Raw genomic sequence first — 20,164 nt, forward strand, 5'->3', positions numbered from 1 at the left:
TGCGAGTAAACATCGAGCTCTGCAGGTTCATTTGCATCGCATGACAATGCGCCTTTGTTATGCTAAAACTATGCTAATATGCTACATTTGTACAGCTGCTGAGTTCGCAAAGTGCGCGAACCTATCGTACGCGGAGTTGGCGTAACCAGCTACCGGTCAGTGCTCCAGTAATATTCAGGCTTTGTTGCGTCGGCGGTATTTGTTTAAAACCCTATTTGCAGATAAGTAGGATCCAGTTGCCACAAAGCAGCTTAAAAAAGAAAACAAAACAGACACAAAAATCTTTCAGATCAAAAAGGTTTTTTTTTTTATAATAGAGTGCTTCCAATAACAAATTTAGATGTTTGATTTTGAGTTAATTTAACTGTAATGTAACAAGTGTGTGAGTATATCAGTCGGGGTTATTTGAGACACTAACCTTACCCAAAAAAACCCAACTAGTCATAACACAGTAGTTAAAAAACCCTAACTTGTCGAAAGTTGTTGATTATTACTACGTTAATAAACTTACATATAAATATTGGAACAAATATATATTGGCAAAACATGAGTATGGGACTGAGAAATGTTACCAATATTGTTAGGAAATACTTAGGACAACGTAGTGATCAATACGCTATGTATACATTGAGCATTCCAGGGGTGTGAAATCTCAGCTTTATAGCTGATTTCAGCTTTTTTTGTTTTGGATTTCAGCTATTTTCCCTCACTTGCTGTGTACAAAAGTATAGGAGATTTCCAAAGTTCAGTTTTTTTACACCTTTTTCAGCTGTTTTCAGCTATTTTCAGCTATTTTTGTCAGAGGTCACTCACACCCCTGGCATTCGATGTGTGAACATTTCGCACATTGGGTGTAGGTTGCTTCTTCGTCAGCTGTTCGGATATACGTCCAACCCAAGGATCTTTGCCATAATAGTGAATGCCCAACGTATACATAGAGTTTGTCTAACGAATGGCTAATGAATGTGACGACGGGGACTTGGAGAGCGTATGGGTCAGCGGAGACACGTCACGTGACCGGCCGCAGCACGCTAGGCATACGTTGGCCATTCCTTGTGTACGTTCAACATTCGTTGGATGGACGCTACGCATGTGTTGTCTTTTGTTCCTATGGACGTTAGTTATACGCCCAGCATTCATTCCTCATTCGTTGGACATTTGTCTTATACATCAGGAGTTCGCTACAAAACAGATTTTGGCTAAGAATTTGAGCGTATCTGGACTTTGCCAAATTTCGAGAAAAAAATTCAGTACGCTAGGCATACATGTAAGTTAGCTCTATTCACTACTATGTGACAGGGGCTTTAAGGAGAAGCACTACGCACAAACATTCTGTACCAGTTGTAGCCCTGCAAGCACATAATTCTCGGTTAAGAGAAGGGCAGATTTGTTAACAATCCTCCACAATTCCTTCAAACCTGTGAAATATGCCAACATTCTTGGCTGTCTCTAGCAGGATCTGTGCTTATGATAAACAGAGCTATGGAACTGGGCCCCGGTCATGGATAAGCAAAGCAATTTGCATGATATTATAGGGTTTTTGTGTGATTACACCTGTTTTGCTCCCGTTAACTGCTGCATTTCATTGCTTCAGGAAATACTCATTTGCATGGCAGATGTTCCCTTCTCACCAGCCTACGTCCGACGGAATAGATAACGGTGGTTCTGCTTCGCCGATAGACAAAAATCCTTTAAGCCCATGGGTTATGAAACACAAACAAATATTTTACGCATATTGCACCATGCAGTCACTATGCACAGCTGTTAATTCCAACCCATGCTGTTTTAGTTAATTGCCAATTTTCAGTGTAAAAAACCCCAAATCTACACACATTTGACAAGTGAATTGAAATGGAAAGTCTTTTCCCATACTTGTTAAGCGTGTGATGAATTTGTCAGCTTTCAGATCCGTTATCACTGGCGATTTTGGAAAAAGTGTTTTTTCCCCCGGACTTCCATCGTTTAAAGATTTTGTTTTGGTTAGTGTGAGGCTACTTACACGTATAATTAAATTCCAGTTCACCCACTGGGTGGTGAACCATGAAGGACCTCCATGGGTGAACCAATTTCTTTGTGTGTGTGTGGTTTGTTTGGTTTTTTCATTTTTTCCATATGTCCATTCTGTGCAAATTCCTCCTCCATAAATTATTATAATGATAAATTTCCCTCTCCCGTCCGTGCAGTAATTCTCCCTCGGTGCGTAATCCTTTTAATCCCATAATTTCATCCTTCAAAACGCTGAGAACTCAACCGTACATGTACGTTAAGCGCATATCCGGCCAGAACTATTTATAGATTCCATCCAGATACTTTGAAGTTCATCGACCAGGGACTTAAATTGATCAAAAGCCGCAGATTTTAGCCAAATCTTTTAAGAAGGGTTGACGTGCAAGCTTTGCAGTGGAAAAAGAGCATTGATATTTCATGGCTCTTATCATTTCATCAGTAAAATGCAAGTCCTCTTGTTTCCTTGATGTAAAAAGGTTTTTTTCTAACTACAAAAACTAAACAAATTTATATAAATGAAATAGAAAAATATATTTCTACCACCATGGATATACACTGTACAATGTATGTAAGATACCGTTGGTCTTGTGGTAAAGGTCTATACTCATGTTTTTTTAATTTTAATTTAAAAAAAATCCTAACCATTAATGTAATCCACAATCCTTCCCTTTGATTCTTCCAAATTGTTTGTAAATAACCTTTCCAAACACACTGTGAACTCTCCGAAGCCACTAACAAGTTAAATCAATTGAATTACGCTCGTCGAGTGTGGTCCAGCAACTATGCCTTAATCAAAATGTATTCCTACTTTCTTATTTCTCAATTGGTTTTTCTCAAAAAGGGCAGGGCACCCCTGGAGCAATGGAATGCTGTAAAATGTTCTTGTTAAATGAACGCTACTTGAAGTGTCTGAGAGAATTTCATTATTTGTTGAAATGTTAGAAAGCTGAGCTGGACCGGTATCGGTACATATGCTCCTGTTTAAGTAAAGGACTGACATATTTCCATTTAGGTTTGGAATTTGGCAAGTCCAGGGTGGATGCAGAAAAAGGTCGTTGTCAATTAAACAGTCTTTGATAATTATTTGGGAAAAATCCATAATGATACAGAGTTCTGAATGGAATATAAATTCAATTTTCTTCCATCAGTTTTGTTGTCATTGATTTTCTTTTTTTTTTGGAGGGGGGATTTTTGAGTTCTTATTTTTGGAATGGTCTAGTACTCTTGAAGCGATAGATTCTCTATTTTGGGTCATAGAAAATCTCAATGTCAATTGTGATCTTGCCTTGTGTTATTGTGTTTTATCAGTAAATGAATAATTAAACAAGGTCAAATTCTTTAAAAACAAGATCATTCTGAAAGTATTCTGGTATAAAGGTACATTTAAGGCAATATTGAAATGTTACCTTTTTGCCAGTGTTTTTTTCTAAATTTAAAGGCACCGGTATTGCAATGTTTTCATTTTATTTGTTATGGCTGCTGAGGTACATTAGCATGCATGTTCATGTATGGGACATTACAGGCTTGAAAACTCATCATCATCTTTAAGTAAAGATAGTGAAGAATGAAACAATATGTGGGTAGCACACTTCTGAAAAATCCAAGATCATCTCTTGTTTTAGATTTCTCTCTATTTTCCTCTGTAGCTTGGTTTGGGTTGAATTCTTGATCTGTTGATGGTTGTCCATTTCATTAATTTCTTTGGGTATTCATGAACAAAGTTATAAGTTAATTATTAATGATGAGAATGGGATAAAGTATGCATGGCCATGTAAATTAGAAAGTGGAGGATAATTTGCATATAATGCTTGCTAATGAACGTTCTAAGGCCTGGGAAAAAAAAACTTGTTGTGTCAAAGGTAAGTATTTTTGTTTGCAACTTTTTCAAGATCTTGTCAGTTTTTGTAAGATTTCTGGAAATTTTGCTCAATGGAAGCATTGAGTGGAAAATGAGGCTAACCTGAAGGAACAAGTTTTGGGCAGCAGCTTCTAAACCCGCGGCTTCTAAACATCGGCGAGAAAATCAAATTTCTTCTCAAATCTGGCCATGCGTTGCTCTTACATCTGCGTAGTCTGGGGAAAAAAAAATCTGTTTTGATATACCAATGTGGAAATGAATTTTTTTGATGAAGTGAAATCAATTTGACTTGTTCTTAGAAGGAAATATATGTCAAATCGTCCGGAATAGTTGTCAGTGCAGGATGAGTCTATTAGTTTTGTTAATTTAAGAAAACACTAAAGTGACAAATTAAAAATCTCTATCGTAGCCATACGAATATATGGCTTACCAGTATAATTAAAATGGTTTGTTAACTCTTTCAGTGCCCGCGAAATTTGAAAAGTTTAACCCTAAATTGCCCAACTTCGAGCGTTTTTTTTTTTATTGTTCAAAATTCTGTAAAAAAAAAAGGAAATAAGTTTTACTCACTAAATGTGTTGTTGTTGCTCTCTGGTATATCCTTGGTATATTGGAAAGTCAATAGTAGTCACATACATAGTGATACACCCTGAAACACTGTCCTGCACACAGGGGAATTCCGCACTTTTTGCAGAAAATACGAGTGTAAGTGCTGCGCCCTCTCGCAAGAACTCGAATGAAACAAATAAACACAGGTCATACCTGAATGAAAATGATATTATTAGAAAGAGCGTGAGCGCCCCCTTGTGATAACATGCTTACTCTACCTCGTACGTGTACGAAGTTTGGCAATTTTAAATACGAACATTACCTCGTACATGTACGAGGTTGGCAATTTCGAACTAACAAATATACCTCGTACATGTACGACTTTGGCACTGAAAGAATTAAAAGTTTCACAAACTTAGATATATATAAAGTGTAAATGTGCCAATATGGACATTGCAGCACATGCTCAGAATACTCCACAGCTTATACTTAATTTACATGGGACACAGACGTGCCGTCCAGTCCACAATTCACAGTCAAATAGCAAGTGATCTCAGCCAGTAGTGTATTCAATGCTTGTCGTATTCTTATGTACCGGGTACACATTGAATGTTTTGTAAGATTTCTTTGGCTAACTATATATTCATGTTTTCATTTATACTGCAGACTCAGTCAGTGGTGAAAAATGCATCCTCTCCCACAGAGACATACCTTGTAAGTTGACAGTGTGACGGGTCGAAGAGGTTTGGTATTGTCAATTTGTTTTGTCCATTTTCATTTCCTGAGAAGTAGTTAGTTTTCCCTGGAGCTTTCTGTCAATATTTCAAGTTACACACAGAAATAAGGTACCACTACACATCCCTGTTGTGGAACGAAAGGAAAGAGAGTTTCGATTGAAATTTCTAAAAAAAAAAAAAAAATTATTCCAGAAATGTCTTATTTTAGCCTGAGAGAAATGGGCAGTGTCTTTTGTTCCACCTACCCATAGGAAGAAAAAACTTTTCCCTTTACATTTTCAAATATAAAATTGTAGAAAATTGTGCTTGATTTTAACAAAATTGATGAAAAGCTTTGTGTCCGCCTTACTTTCCTTTTTGTTGAGAAGGGGTCGACAGAGTTTTTTGAAACTCAAAGAACAACAAAGAAAGACATTCTTTTTATCTGAGGATTTGAGATCTGCTTGTCATGGTTTTTTTATGCACTCAAATTATAAGCACAAATTGTCAAGGTAAAAATAGTCAAATTTTCAGGAGAAATGGAGCAATGCACAATTTTGGGAAAGATTGTTGAATTGCCCACATCCCTGGGCAATGTCTCTGGATCTAGCCTTCATTTGAATGGTCATTTCAGACACTGTAGCTTGTTGTGTAGCTATAGAAATAGAGTTCAGAACTACTAACATTTCTTGACTTTTAATGCCATATTTTTCCACATTTCTCTTCTTTATGTATTTAATTGAATGGTCCTGTTATTACCGGTGCTTATATCTATCCCTTTTATTTGTGATCTGCTCTGTGACGGAATTCACAAGATGTGAACAATCTTCATCAGTCATTCACTTTTTTTTCTCCAAAATGGCCAACTCTCACATAGCGCGCATCATGTTACTATCAGGGCTGAACTTTGCCATGTTTTACATCAAAGTTTCCCCAAATAAATGTATATTTCACAAAGAAAAAATTAACTTCCAGTTGCAATTACAGTTGTTGAGAATTTACAAAGTAGCTTTCCCAACAGTGATCGTACTACGGCCACCATTTGGCAGCATTTTTAAAGACTTATGCGGCTGACACATTTGCATGGGCTCACTTTACATTCACGCTAACGTTCGCAGGAATGGAATGCAACCCTTGTCTTCACAGAGCAGACCACACTTATACTTACTGGTAGTGTTTGAAATTAACATTTAGATTAACCCTAGACCCTAGAAACCCTTTGATTGTTGTATATCTTTCACATGTTTTCTCTTTCTCTTTTTATTGGTGTGTTTTGATACTGTGTGATCTTCGTGTATATTGCTGTGCCCCTGTCTCTTCCTGCCATTGGCCTAAATGGTACGAACCGTAAGATTAACTGTCAAATTCATTAAAATTAATGGCCGATATTAACACCCAAGGTGTGGTCTCGTAACAACTTATTTTTTTTAAACCAAAATTTACTAGTGCCCCTTGAACAGAGACGTTGAAAAAATGGGGGACCACCAACATAGGGTTGGAGAGCTCAGTTGGTAGAGCACCGGAACGGCAATCCGGAGGTCGCAGGTTCAAACCCCGCTCCAGTCAATTTCATTGTTCAACTTTTAAAGAGCATTATTCCAGAGGTTTTCAAAAAGGCATAAGTAAACTACATTCATAGTATGCCAAACGTGACACACTCTCCTTACAGAGCCACGAGTTACTTCAAATTTTCCAAAAAAAGGCTTTGAGGCCAAATTTTAAATTCACTTGAGAAATACTGTAGAAAAATCATTCATTAATGATTTTATACACTGTGCTGAAAGGCTTTATTCAATGACAAAAATCACTTTAATCAAAGAATGAGTCGTTTTCTACAATTTAATCGCAAGAAACTTGTCCTTCGCTGTGAATCGAATCAAAATGTCAAACCGAGGAATTTCCGACCTTTAAAAAAAAAATCCAGGCTCTGTACTACAGAAAAATTTAAACATTGTGTTTCTGATAATAGAGATTATCACTTGTTTACGTTGAGCCCATTGTATCCCGTGTTCCCCGGGTGTACAATTTTGCTGAATAATACATGGGTTTCTGAGAATAGCTATTGAATATAACACCATCTGCCAATGTGTAGCGTTAGAAATTCAGCATGCCAGAATATTAACCCACATTTGTTTTTCTCATATAGCATAGTATCTCTGTCTTTCTCAATTTGTTTTACTCTTAAACATTAATTGAGACTCACCTTGCAGTGTGTAACAGCTTGTATGGTTCCAAAAGTTTGGTCCATCTGGTGGGGCTATATTTTTTTTAACAAAAACTACAATTTCTATACTTAAAATTCAGTTCACTATAATGGTGCATGTCCCATTAAATTCTTGGAAAAGTAGAGGGAAAATTATAAATATAACCATTAATTTCCCTCCCCCATTAAAAAAACCCCCCAAACCAAAAACACTTTCAATAGAGAAATAACTCCTTTTAGTGACAAGTGCCATCAGTTCTCAAAAGATTTTAAAAAAACGGTTGGAGATCGGTACATTGTGGGAGTTATTTTATAACTTGAGCACATATTGAGTTCGGACTTCCGCGGTGGATTTCACCCCTATTTTGAAAACTATCCATTGATAGACATTATTATAACCAAGTACCAGTATGTAAACGTCACATTCCTTTCGCCAATGCATGTATCATGCACTGTTGCAGGAACAATTCTATAATCTGCAGTAACCTTGGGTGGGGGGGGGGGGGGGGGGGAATTACAAGCCGGTATTCAATTCCTGTGAACTTTTCACTTCAAGGCTGAGGATTATGCTTTATTCTGAGTGGCTTTGTTAACATTGGAAAATATCTCCCATGCAGATTCCCTCTGTTAAAAACGCACAACATTTTGAAAATATATTTGCTTACTGTCTTTTTCTTTGAACAAGAAATGCTTAGATTTCAAGTTAGCCATTTTTAGATGTTTCTTTGCCTCTTTTCCTGGTAATGTTGAAAGTACTTTTGCTCACAGTTTTACAAGAATTGTAATTTTTGAAAAATGTAATTTTTTTAGGAGAGTCCAGAGGGTTGGATGTCTCACTATCTTCATGGCTGCGGCAATGAGATCTATACTGAGAGTCTGTCCAGAGCATTCGATGGCATGAACGCACCAGAAGTAGTCAAGTGAGTATAGAAGAATGAGGGGGGGGGGGGCGCAAATATTTTCTCTCAAACGACATCCGCATATGGGTGTATGCTATGGCATTTTGGACTTTAATTTTCTAAAAACATGAGAAGAAAATATAAAATTAGAAAAAAAATGAATTCGAACGTAATGAAATTCAGACTTTACCGGTATTTCCCTTAAAAAAAAATCTTTCGAAGCCTCAGGTTAGAAAAGAAAAAAAACTTGGGTACAAAACGGTGATTCGAACCCGCAACCTTGCGTTGCAAAATCATGACCCTCTATCGACTGAGCTATTGCACTGCTCGCCAAAACGTGGAGAAAAAAAATTAATTATATACCTGCGTACGTGTCATAAAAGTATCATAGAGGGCGCTAAACAACCATGTATGTGGATGTAGTTCGGGAAAAGAAAATTCTCGGGAGGGGCAGGGGTCAGACCCAATAAATATACATGTAGATTATATTTATCCTTGGATATTGAGAGGCCTTGGGAATGAAATTTTTATTTCCTTTCACATGTATCTGATCACTAAGCTGATTGACGCTCATTGTCCGGATTGCGAGGTTTTGTGATGACAATTGACCATGCATAAAGTTAATGTGGAAATCATTAACACTTTTAAATTAGTGCGTATGCACACTCGTGTCATCACGATGTCAATGCTTCCAGATAAAACCTGCTCCAAGCAAAACCTGGATGGATACATATACTGATATGATACACCTAAAGTAAAAAAAAATGCAAAAACAAAGCATTAATGACTCATAAAGGCATGTAATACTTTGAATAGATAATTCAACTAACCTTGAAATCATTTACTCTAAACAGTGATGTCTGCTAGATGATAATATTGTTATGTCTTTATTTTTGTCCCAGGGAGTGTTTCACTAAGCTGAAGCTGCTTCTGATTGCTGTACAGCAGACTAACGAGTTTGACGAAGCTGAGTAAGCTCGAATTATCCAGAAAACAGTACTTACCAATTTGATTAAAAGACGTTACAAGTCCATTGAAATCAGTCACTTGTTAATCACAAGTCAGTAACAAGCCAGTCACAAGACAATCACAAGTCAGTCACAAGTTGATCACAAGGTGGTCACAAGTCAATCACAAGTCAGTAACAAGTCAATGACTAGTCGGTCCCAAGTCAGTCACAAGCCAGTCACAAGTCAATCACAAGTCAATCACTAGTCAATCACTAGTCAGTCACAAGTCAGTCACAAGTTGATCACAAGGCAGTCACAAGTCAGTAACAAGTCAATGACTAGTCTGTCCCAAGTCAGTCAAAAGTCAATCACAAGTCAATCACAAGTCAATCACTAGTCAGTCACAAGTCAGTCACAAGTCAATCACAAGTTGGTCACAGGTCAATCACAAGTCATTTACAAGTCAGTCACAAGTTAGTAACGAGTCAATCCCAAGTCGGTCACAAGTCAGTCACAAGTTAATTTACAAGTCAGTTACAAGTCAATGACAAGTAAGTGACAAGTCGGTCACAAGTCGGTCACAAGTCAGTCACAAGTCAGTCACAAGTCGGTCACAAGTCGGTCACAAGTCGGTCACAAGTCAGATACAAATCTGTTACAAGTCAATGACAAGTAAGTCACAAGTCATTCACAAGGCAGCCACAAGGCAGTCACAAGTTGATCACAAGTCAATGACAAGTCATTCATAAGTTAGTCGCATTTCAATCACAAGTCGATCACATTTCAATCGCAAGTCAATGACAAGTCAGTCACAAGTAAATCACAACACTATCACAAGCCATACAGTCTTTAAGTCGAGCCCAAAGTGATTCAGCTGACATGCATGCCTTCGTTATTGTTATCCCAATGTTACTCGTGACTTGATGTAAGATTTGACTTGTGGCCTGATTTGATTTCATGAACCTCTTAAACCTTGCACACTGGATCCCATCCACAGACATGTAAGTACATCTAATACTGCTTGACCAGGGCCCAATTTTATGGCACTGCTAAGCACAAAAAGTTGCTTAGCACAAAAAAGTCTGGCTTATAAAAGCAGGTTACCAGCCAAAACTCCATGCGATTTTCATGCTAAGCAAACAACAGCTGAATACTAATCATGAGCAGTATACATCACATGGAGTTTGGCTGGTAACCTGCTTTTATAAGCCAGACTTTTTTTGTGCTAAGCAAATATTTGTGCTTAGCAGCGCCGTGAAATTGGCCCCTGGTTGCAGGCCTGAATATTCATTTGATCGATTCCAAACGAAATTAACAATTTACAATTTGTGTTTACCTTGTAATTTCAGAATTATCATCAACCCTGGTCCACTGCTCCTCATCACCCAGGGCACTGTGGGATTCTTCCTGGCTCCAGATGCCACCGAAGCAAAGAGGTAAAATGGCGTTATGCCTAAAAGTACAAATCAATTTCCATATCTTCTTTAAAATTGATCTCCTTACAAGGCAGGAAGACAGGTATATATTACACCAAACTTCAATTTACATATCGTCAGTCCTGTTTGTGAAAATCTCACTAACATTCGTGTACATTTGTTGAAAACCACGCAAAAAATCACACAACCTTTATCCTCGATTAGCATTTGAAAAGCTGTCCCAGTATTTTTGTAGGGAAAAAGTAATTGTTTTTTTTAATGTAGTTAGTTATGCGGTTATTACAATGTTAGAAAAACCTCTTCAGTGATGCATAATATGGGCTTTACATGTACGATGGCTTGAATGGACCTAGGGGTGTATTTGACAGTCTTCCCCCACCCCCCCCCCACCCCCTCCCCCTTGTGAAATGTTCTGGAAGGCTTATTAGATATCCCACTTGGGGTTTCCGCGGCAGATTTTTTTATACTGGGATGAGAGTGGGAGAATCGTCGCTCTGTGAGTGATGAAGCGTGACGACGAGGCGTTCGGCCTGGAAGGATCGCTGTCAAGAAACGGGCAGTGATGATGAAAATGTGCAATATGAAGCAAATGCAATGTGGCTACATCGAGGATGCACAGTTAGCTTCAATTTCACATGCGTGCAGTGACTGCTAGCTTCTGATCAGTGACGTACATTGTATTAAAGTGGGGATGGTGCTTTCTCCCCCCCCCCCCCGAAGATTAAAAAAAAGGTGTTTGACAGCTTTGATGATTTGCTGGAACGCTGAGTGTCACCTGTTGTCTTATGGTGTCCAATTCCTTCTGTTTTGAACACTCAGTTGGTGTCCAGCCCCCCCCCCCACAACATTTTCTTTTGCCATGGCAGGCTGACTTCCTAAAAATTCCTTGCTATCTTCCTGAGCAGAATATCTGCTCCCCCCCCCCCCTAACAGCGATATCCTGTATAAGCCACTGCTTCCGATGTGCATGTTATTACGTTCCGGCTAAAAATGAAATAACAGCTATTACTGAATTGGGTGTGAGTTTATAATTGGGTGTCTCATTTGTGACCTGTTCTGTCAAAAGCAGACGCTTCTGGGCAGAGGTTGAAATTGAGATAGGGCCAAAAAACGCTGTGGGGGTGATTTTTTTCCATTTTCTAATTTTTGCATATTTGTAATCCTGAGCATGTCTAAAATATACTATAAAAGTTTGAAACACTAATTTGATCTCTAATTATAGTATTTTTGATGATTTGTTAAGGTATATCAGTTAAAGAAATGTCTGTTTTGTGACGTTCGCGTCCATTTTCTCTGTTTTCTACTTTTCGACCCAATGAACTTCAAAATAGCATAACTCTGCCCGGAATGACCGGTTTCAAAAATTAAACCACCTATTAAAAGGAAACAGAACTTATTTTAACAATATGCAAAAATATCATTTTTAACCTTATGCCCAGAAAAGTCTGATTTTGACAGAACAGGTCACATTTGTTGATAATTTAACTATGTTTCTTTCAGTCTGAATTAGGTTCATGTATTAAAGTGAACTCGAAAGTTGCGTATGTGAGAAATAAAATCGAGGTGGCAGAAACAAAATTTTGATTTTCAATTGAAATTTTTTTTCCCCCGAGCTTACAATAGATCAGATAGATTGCCCTTCGCAGTGTCTATTTTCGTATTTTTGGGGAATTTTGTTTATGACTCAAAGTTAAAGATTTTAGTTTGTATTTAAAGTTTTCCTGTCAAGCATCTGCTTTCCTAGTCTGACACATTTGTGTGTGTGTCAGACTAAGTGATTTTTCTTTCATATTTAGTGACTCCATTATTTTACGATTTGTTTAAAGGGAATGTACATCATTGGCTTTTGCTGCAATTTTCAGAAATGAACTATTTGAGGGATTAGTATAATGGATAAAATATTGTTTAACTGACATGTTTGAAGTTTTGTGTTCAAAAATGCTTGAAAAAACAAGAAAAACAAAAATGTTTCAGTAGTCTGGTTCCCTGACTCCACTGAAGATAAAATGGTTCAATTTATAGATGTCGGAAAATTGTAAGGTAAGGGAACCAGTCTAGCTGGCCTGCACCCGTTCATGAACATGTAACCAATTGCAAACAAAATTTGGACCGAAAAAAATTGTAAATCTGGAGCAGTAGTTGAAAAATAGTTAAGTTTTTCCAACAGTTGTCGGCCGACCACCGTTGGAAATGTATACAAAAATACCATTTTCCTGAAAATGACTTGACACCAGGTGCCATAATTTTACAGGATGCTTTAGACTGTCATTTACCAACATCCTATTAAGGTATTTCGTAAAAACTTGGTAGTTTTATTTTTCGATGTTTGCAAATGTTGTATATTCCCTTTAAGATGCAGAAAATGAAAACGTCCAAAGAACCACATAAAACATTCCCTTTTTTCAGGATGTCATATTTCCGAAATCGTAATATACAGGTACATAACAACAAATTTTAAAAGCAAAATGAGTTTCAATTCCCCGGTCGCTTCTGAAGTATGCCCGCTTTAACAAATCCTGATTGTCATTGATGATTGAATGTTCTTTTTGGTGATATCGGCAGGGCATACTACTACTGTCGGGCCTGCCACGGTGAAGGCGTCGGAGTGGAGAAGATTTGGAGGTGTGAATGTAAAGAGTGTGCGTGCTTGGATAACAGTGAGTTCCCAATTATTCATGCTCGTATTTTTTACTTTATTGTCCTAGTGTATTGAAGGCATATAGGATCATTCATAATACTTATCCCAAATCTTAAAGGGACACTGGTGTTTGAAATAGGCTAAGTAAACAATCCAAAACATGAAATTTTCGGAGATTTCAGGACCCAGTGCCCCTTTAAAAGCAACTTGCCAAATTAATTATCAAAAAGCCTACTTGGATTCAAGATCATACTTCAATTATTCCGTCTGGCTTGCTGTCTTTTGGAAGAAATCAAGAAATTTAGGTGATTTCCAAAAAATCAATAAATTGACTGATTTTTTTAGTAAAGAGTGCTATAGATGGAATCGTGTTTTCCTGATCAAACAATTGTGCATGGTTTTTCACTGTTTTCCCGAAAACTGTAATATTCACTGAGCTGAAACTTCAACAGGTTAGGGTTTTGAATTCAACGTTCATCTTCGGATTTTGAGTGGTGTTATTATTGTAAACGAACAAAATGCATGAAAAGCAAATGATCCTAAATGCATTTAAGACACATACTGGGGAGACAAGTTCCCAAAGGAACATAAGAGTCTTGCTATGCTTATCAGTGTCTGAATGAGGGCCTAGCACTACCATGCAAACTTGGGGAAATACAAATGAAAGTTATATGTTAAAGGAGAGAGTAAAATTTTCTTTCTGAAAAATATGTCTTAAGCCCGGTTCATACTCGGCGCGAAAGCGAACGCGAATTTGTGACGTAATGGCAAGTATTCGTGCTGTGAATTCGTAAAAGTTGAACATATTTTCGCAGTGAATGTTTCATGACGTCAAATTTGCTTCGCATTCGCATTCGCGTGAAGTATGAACCGGGCTTTAAAATTTGCTTTAGGGTTTGCCCTTCACTGACGTGTACGTACATTGTTACTTTCGTGAATACTGTATACTCATTGCAGCTTGTGAGTTTGTGAGAATAACAGTCGCAATCTTACTTGGGTGGGACTCGAACCCATGACACCCTGCTTACTAGTGCAGATGTTTTTATGCATCACTTCAGATAACAACAAATGATGTACATACATACTGAAATTTGGATCCTTGTGGAGACATTTCTTTGTTCTTGTGTAGTAAAGTTTTCGAGTTTAAAAGTGAAGTTTCAAAATGCTCTTATTTTAACCAGAATTAATTTCCTTGGCTGAAATTCGGACTTAATATCCCTTTTCTAAAACTCTTCCATTTGCGACGGATCAACCCATCTTGGAAATTCCTAGTTTTTGAGTAAAATCCATATATCTATTTCGTGAAAACCTTGTGGAGACGTATTCATCTATAGAAATTGCCCTGTGGAGACGTATACAATCTTTTGTTCCCTATTGTACACACGTCTCCAGAGGGCACAGTGTATCAGATCATGTATTTGCGCGCTGTTTTTTTTTCTCCCTTTTCTTGTTCTCCTTTACCAACTATAACTAAGTTTCTTCTCTGTGAGGCATTTGCCAAAAAAATACACAACAGATTTTATTCAAATGATTTACATTTCACTTACTCAATAACTTCACCTTTACCAATTTGACAAATTTTACTGTATCTTGCCGTTTGCTGTTTTCTTTCTTGTGATATCAGACCATTCTAAGAAATACACCCACAAAGACGGACACAAACTGCTAGCGATGACAAGACTTGGAGATGTTCACGAGCCAGGTAAGATAATTCCTTTAACCCGTTCGCGCCGGAGGCCGTGTATACACGCAAAGGTTTTGCGGTATTCGGAATGGATATATGACAGATAAACACGTAGGGAGCGAGGCCGACCCGCTCGCAGCAAGTGAGGAAAATATGAGTGTGCTGCCCGAGGGTGATGGCTTCCACCCGCCTGGCATGAGGTCGAGTGAAAAGTAATCCCGCGTCTCGTTCTGTTCTTGTCAAAAAAATCCCAGTGTGAACTGGTTTAAGGACGAGATTATTTGGCTACCTTTCATTCACAACTGAAGCGCAGTGATACCCATTTGTCTCATGCCAAGAGGGACGGTGCAATGATGCTTAGCTGCAATTTTCTTAGCAGCATGTATACTGATATTGGATTCCATCACGTTGATAAGAAATATTGAGATACTTTTTTTGGAATCAGTGGCCATGGCGTCAGAACATACCATGAACCGATCAACACCATCAGATCGTTTTTGGTTCACCCTAAAGATAAGACCTCACATCAAAACAAATAAGATGAAATTGCCCCAAAACTTATGTGATGCGATCAAGCTAAATGAGTTGTTTGTCGGGAATTTTTATTTGGAGATACAGGCCAAAATAGGGCCACTTCATCACATCAGTTGATCACATCTCTTGGTGTTCCAACTTCCATAACTTTTGAACTAAAGATGGTATCAGCATGCGGTTTTCACAGCAGTAATGCTGAGATTGTGCTCTTTACAAATCTGTAATAAAAAAAATTTGACCAGGGTCCACAAACGACTCGTGTAGCTTGATCGCATTACATATGTGGGTGAGACGTGGGTGGCAGATCGCTGGGCACCAGGTTAAAAAAAAAATTCCAACCTGAAGCTAGCCCCTTTAACAGCCATTGGTGAACACATCAAATATCACCAACACTACACTACAACGGCCGACCAGCGTTGGAAATTGATACACAAATACCATTTTTCTTGAAAATGACAGTACACCAGGTGCCATGATTTTACAGGATGCTTTAGACTGTCATTCACTAACTGTCCAGTAACGTATTTCATAATAATTTGGTAGTTTTGTTTTTTTGATGTTTGAAAATGTTGTATATTCCCTTTAAGAAAAAGACATTTTCGCCTGAAAAAAATTATAGTGATAGCTTTATAATTCATGGGTATTTTCTTTCGACTATTCCATTTAGCACCTGCGAGGTCAACGGGCGGCGAATTACCAGAATTGAAAATAAAAGGGTAAGCTTACTGGCCATTTCTTATAAGTACCGACACCTTGCAGGTATGCAGTGTTTCCCTCGAGTCAAATTATGAGCGATGTGGTGTATGTGGAATAAATTCTCTGAGATACATAACTTGAATACAGTTACACACTGCGTGCATATTGTGTATGAGTTACAGTATGGACTTTCATTCATCATACATGTACCTACTCTGCGGAATTCTTAGATTTGATATCCGAAGAAAATACATGTGCTGTTGATAAAAAAATTGACACACTACGAAACAGTGCAAGAGAAATCACAAATTGTTGTTTGCAAGTAAAGAATCAATATACAATTCTCTTTCCTATTTATACGTTAATATTCATTTTTTTAGGGTGAAAAAAATTAAATTGATTTTGTTAATAATAAGAACCCAACTTGGAGGAAATTGGCAAACCCTTGTCCTTCCCAGTAATTGGACTTTTCTTTGGATTTGTTATTCCTACAGAGTCAACCTGTCAGAATCATCAGATCACGATCAGCCGGCCTACGATTTCACCGGTCTCTTTCATTGGTCCCCGGCCAGGACAGTTGAAGACGCTCTGATTGTGAGTGCCATAAGCATCTCTCATTTCATTTTATATAACCGACATACAGATCCTTGTCATTTGATTGGTGGAACTCACATCACGTGTCATTCATTATCACTGTCATTCACGCCGCGACTCAAAAAGTACTATCCGCCCATGGGGATGAAAAATACTATTGAACAGTTAGGATCAGTCTTGTTCCATGATGCGGTATTTGTGTGCAAATGCATGCTGGTGTGAATGTTCAGTGTTGCGCGTATTGTTCCAAAGAGCCAGCGCTACAGCGTTGGGTTCAGACATTTTCTTGAAGGGGTGGTATGGAAGAGAGAGATACATTTTTTCACCAATTTTGTATTGAAATAAAAGTTCAAATATATCAAATGACAAGGATCTACATGTATATAATGTCGGTTATATACATGTAAAACAAATATTGAGTGGCTTTAAATTGTGAAATGGGAGGAATATTATCGCTCGGTAAAATCTGCATTTTTTATCAGTTCACTTGGCTTCACCGCGTGAAATGGAAAAGTCCAGATTTTACCGTGCGATAATATTCCTCCCATTCCACGCTGATCCACTCAATATTTGTATACCATTTCCACAATTATTGTAGTACCTTACTAAAATCAATTGAAATGTTGATAACAATCTGTACTTTACTGTGGTGAGCAAATGTTCACTGTAAACGCCAGTTCCATTTTTGGAAGTTGAAGAATTGAACAGGCTGAGTCATATTTAATAATCTGAAACCTAAACAAAAAGTAACTTGGTATTATCTGGAAGGTGATGAATACATCAGTAATTTTAAAGAATGGGCATTAATCCAATAGTGCATTGCCTGATACCTCTTAAACACTGCCCTAAACCCCCCAAGTACCTAACGGTTTAAAAGATTCATCAAGTACTATACAATGTAATAATACACTGTAGATTAAAGAGGTTGTGGAATGCTCGAAGACATTTCCGTAATTTTTCGGGTATATGTAGCCTAAGGTGTGATGAAATAAAACGAATATTGTGTCTGTCATGAAATGAGTACAAAGGTACTTTTGAGAGCTCAGGCCTTCATTTTTAAGGAGCGCTAGCACGATCGCGCTCCTTCGCGCTCCTTAACACGGTTTCTGGCGCGCGAATAATAGCGCTCCTGGGTAAATTTGTAAGCTTTTTTGTAAGTTTTTGTCTACATAAAAGCCAACAGTAAAATCTTGTCAATCCAAATTTCATATACTTGATTTCTTAACTTGTCATCCCGATGTTTGAACGATTTCGTTGCAAAACAAATCAACAAATACATGGTAGCCATTTTCTTTTCATCAACGACATGTAGCACGTTCCATTATGATCAAGGTTATGGCAGGATCGTCATTCAGACGTGCACCGCCGTTAAGTGAATAAAATGAAATAATAATTTCGGTTGAGATCAGTTTATAAATTAGTTTATAAATATTTATAATGTAAAACTAAATAAATAAACCTCCGATGAAGTGAAAACACAAAACAATTATGAAATGGATGGGCTGAGCAATTAAAACCACCTACTTTGTAATACCAACACCCCTATTTTCGATAAAATGGACGTGCTTCCAAATGGGCGGCCCAAGCACACGTGTTGAGTGTGGTGTGTGGGCGACGGTTCCCGTCCCACGCATAACGCGTACGGTACATAATGTTATGTACTTGTGTTGTGCGCGATCTAATACTGTGCAGCCAGACAACAGTGGGTAGGCCTATGTGAAATTACACCGTTTTTCTGGAAGTTATGATATTCCAAAGGGAGCCAGAGTTTTTGAACGGCATTTTGAATGATCTCCGGTACATCTACAAGAAACTAGCGTTCATTTTTGACAAGTTTGGGTTGGAAATACCTTACGAAAGGTCGAGCTCATTTGTCCCACAATGATAGAGTGCAGAGCGATTTTCCGTGTGTCGACTACCGGGATATGCCCGCAAGCGCGGCCAGTCAACTGGCCACCCGTGCACGTTGACATTGTTTGTGCGTAAAAATAAAATAAAGTGAGTATAATAAAAACGAAGTAAAATAGAACAAAATAGAAACACTAAAGAACCACAAGTCAACTCCAATTTGTTTTTCATTTTTATTTCCACATCAGGATGATTCACAAACAAGTAAAACTTAAACCTGTTAAATTGACATGGATTAAGCACTCAATTTGTAGTGAACAGTCGCATCTGTTTCTCAGTTCTGATGCAAGTGTGTGTGCATGACATGAAAGGCTTCAGGAAATGATTTGGATTTATTTTTTACTTTGAGCACAAAACATGAAATCGAGCTCCTCGGACTTCCCAGGAGAGCAGTTTTGGGTGCTCAAATTGAGCTCCTCGGATTTCCCAGGAGAGCGATTAACTGAGCTCCACGAATTTCTAAAAATGAAGGCCTGGAGCTGTTTTTCAGGTCCTGTTTCGACCCGAACATGCAATTTGTGTAAAAGTCGTCGGTGGGGGCAGCAAACAAAACATAGTAAATCGTGACGTAATAAACAGGACTCGTTTACACTTCGCTGCATAGGGAGTCCTGTTTATTACGTCACGATTTGCTATGTTTTGTTTGCTGCCCCCAACGACAACTTTTACACAAATTGCACGTTCGGGTCGAAACAGGACCTGAAAAACAGCTCTCAAAAGTACCTTTTGTATTCGTTTTTATTTCATCACACCTTAGGCTACATATACCCGAAAAATGACGGAAATGTCTTCGAGCATTCCACAACCTCTTCGAGCATTCCACAACCAATACAAGTGCTAAGGGGCTAATGCTGGAGTTGAAAAACGCCAAACCTTTTAGAAACTAATTTTGGAAAGCGAACTTTTACTGAACAAGCACTTGACATTTTTCTAATACTGATTTTCTGTAATTTCTCACTCTATAAAATAAACTGCCAACAACGAGGTCAGATAACTAGTCTTTGATTTTAAACACAGTTTTTCAGTTTTTGGGTTTTCTGACCCTGTCGCATGTTATTGAAATCTTTTCTACAGACATCAGCCCAGAAGCGTCGATACCTGGTCAATCACGTGATCGTCTGTCTCTTCGGGGATGAGTTGTCACCTCTGATCGGCATCAGGAACTTTGTCATGCCGCTGAGAGCCAGTAATTTCAAGTATGAAGACCTGAAGACCATTGTGTTCCTGGGCAACATCAAGTACATCGAGCGGGAGTGGGACAAGATTATGAACTTTCCCAAAGTCTTTGTCTGTAGTGTAAGTCGCAACTTACAATCATTAATACTCATCTCAGACTTGCGTTTCAGTGTCGTGCCAAACCAGATAATATAAGTTTTCCCGGCCAATTTTCTAAAATGTTCACTCAATTCTGAAAATCAGTCATTCATTTTCGTCTGAATTTGAATGCACGTCTTTAATCCCATTTCAATTCAACGAAAGTTCAATCGTTTTC

At 38.0% G+C, this 20,164-nt stretch overlaps 1 protein-coding gene across 6 annotated transcripts in view; it reads left to right on the forward strand.

Annotated features, from left to right (window-relative positions):
• The window catches only part of LOC119721223 (calcium-activated potassium channel slowpoke-like), a 100,966-nt gene that overhangs the window by 73,507 nt on the left and 7,295 nt on the right, over nucleotides 1-20,164 (forward strand). For 4 of the 6 annotated variants that reach the window (XM_038191189.1, XM_038191184.1, XM_038191186.1 and 1 more), the window contains 9 exons: nucleotides 5,081-5,128; nucleotides 8,144-8,253; nucleotides 9,135-9,203; nucleotides 10,532-10,618; nucleotides 13,181-13,275; nucleotides 14,881-14,958; nucleotides 16,142-16,190; nucleotides 16,665-16,764; nucleotides 19,747-19,968. In XM_038191189.1, the coding sequence (XP_038047117.1) occupies nucleotides 5,081-5,128; nucleotides 8,144-8,253; nucleotides 9,135-9,203; nucleotides 10,532-10,618; nucleotides 13,181-13,275; nucleotides 14,881-14,958; nucleotides 16,142-16,190; nucleotides 16,665-16,764; nucleotides 19,747-19,968 (858 nt within the window). The remainder of the gene's footprint in view (nucleotides 1-5,080; nucleotides 5,129-8,143; nucleotides 8,254-9,134; nucleotides 9,204-10,531; nucleotides 10,619-13,180; nucleotides 13,276-14,880; nucleotides 14,959-16,141; nucleotides 16,191-16,664; nucleotides 16,765-19,746; nucleotides 19,969-20,164) is intronic. The other 2 variants (XM_038191185.1, XM_038191187.1) reach the window with 1 other exon arrangement.

The sequence above is a fragment of the Patiria miniata genome, unplaced genomic scaffold, assembly GCF_015706575.1.
Source record: "Patiria miniata isolate m_02_andy unplaced genomic scaffold, ASM1570657v1 HiC_scaffold_13, whole genome shotgun sequence".
Classification (NCBI taxonomy): domain Eukaryota; kingdom Metazoa; phylum Echinodermata; class Asteroidea; order Valvatida; family Asterinidae; genus Patiria; species Patiria miniata.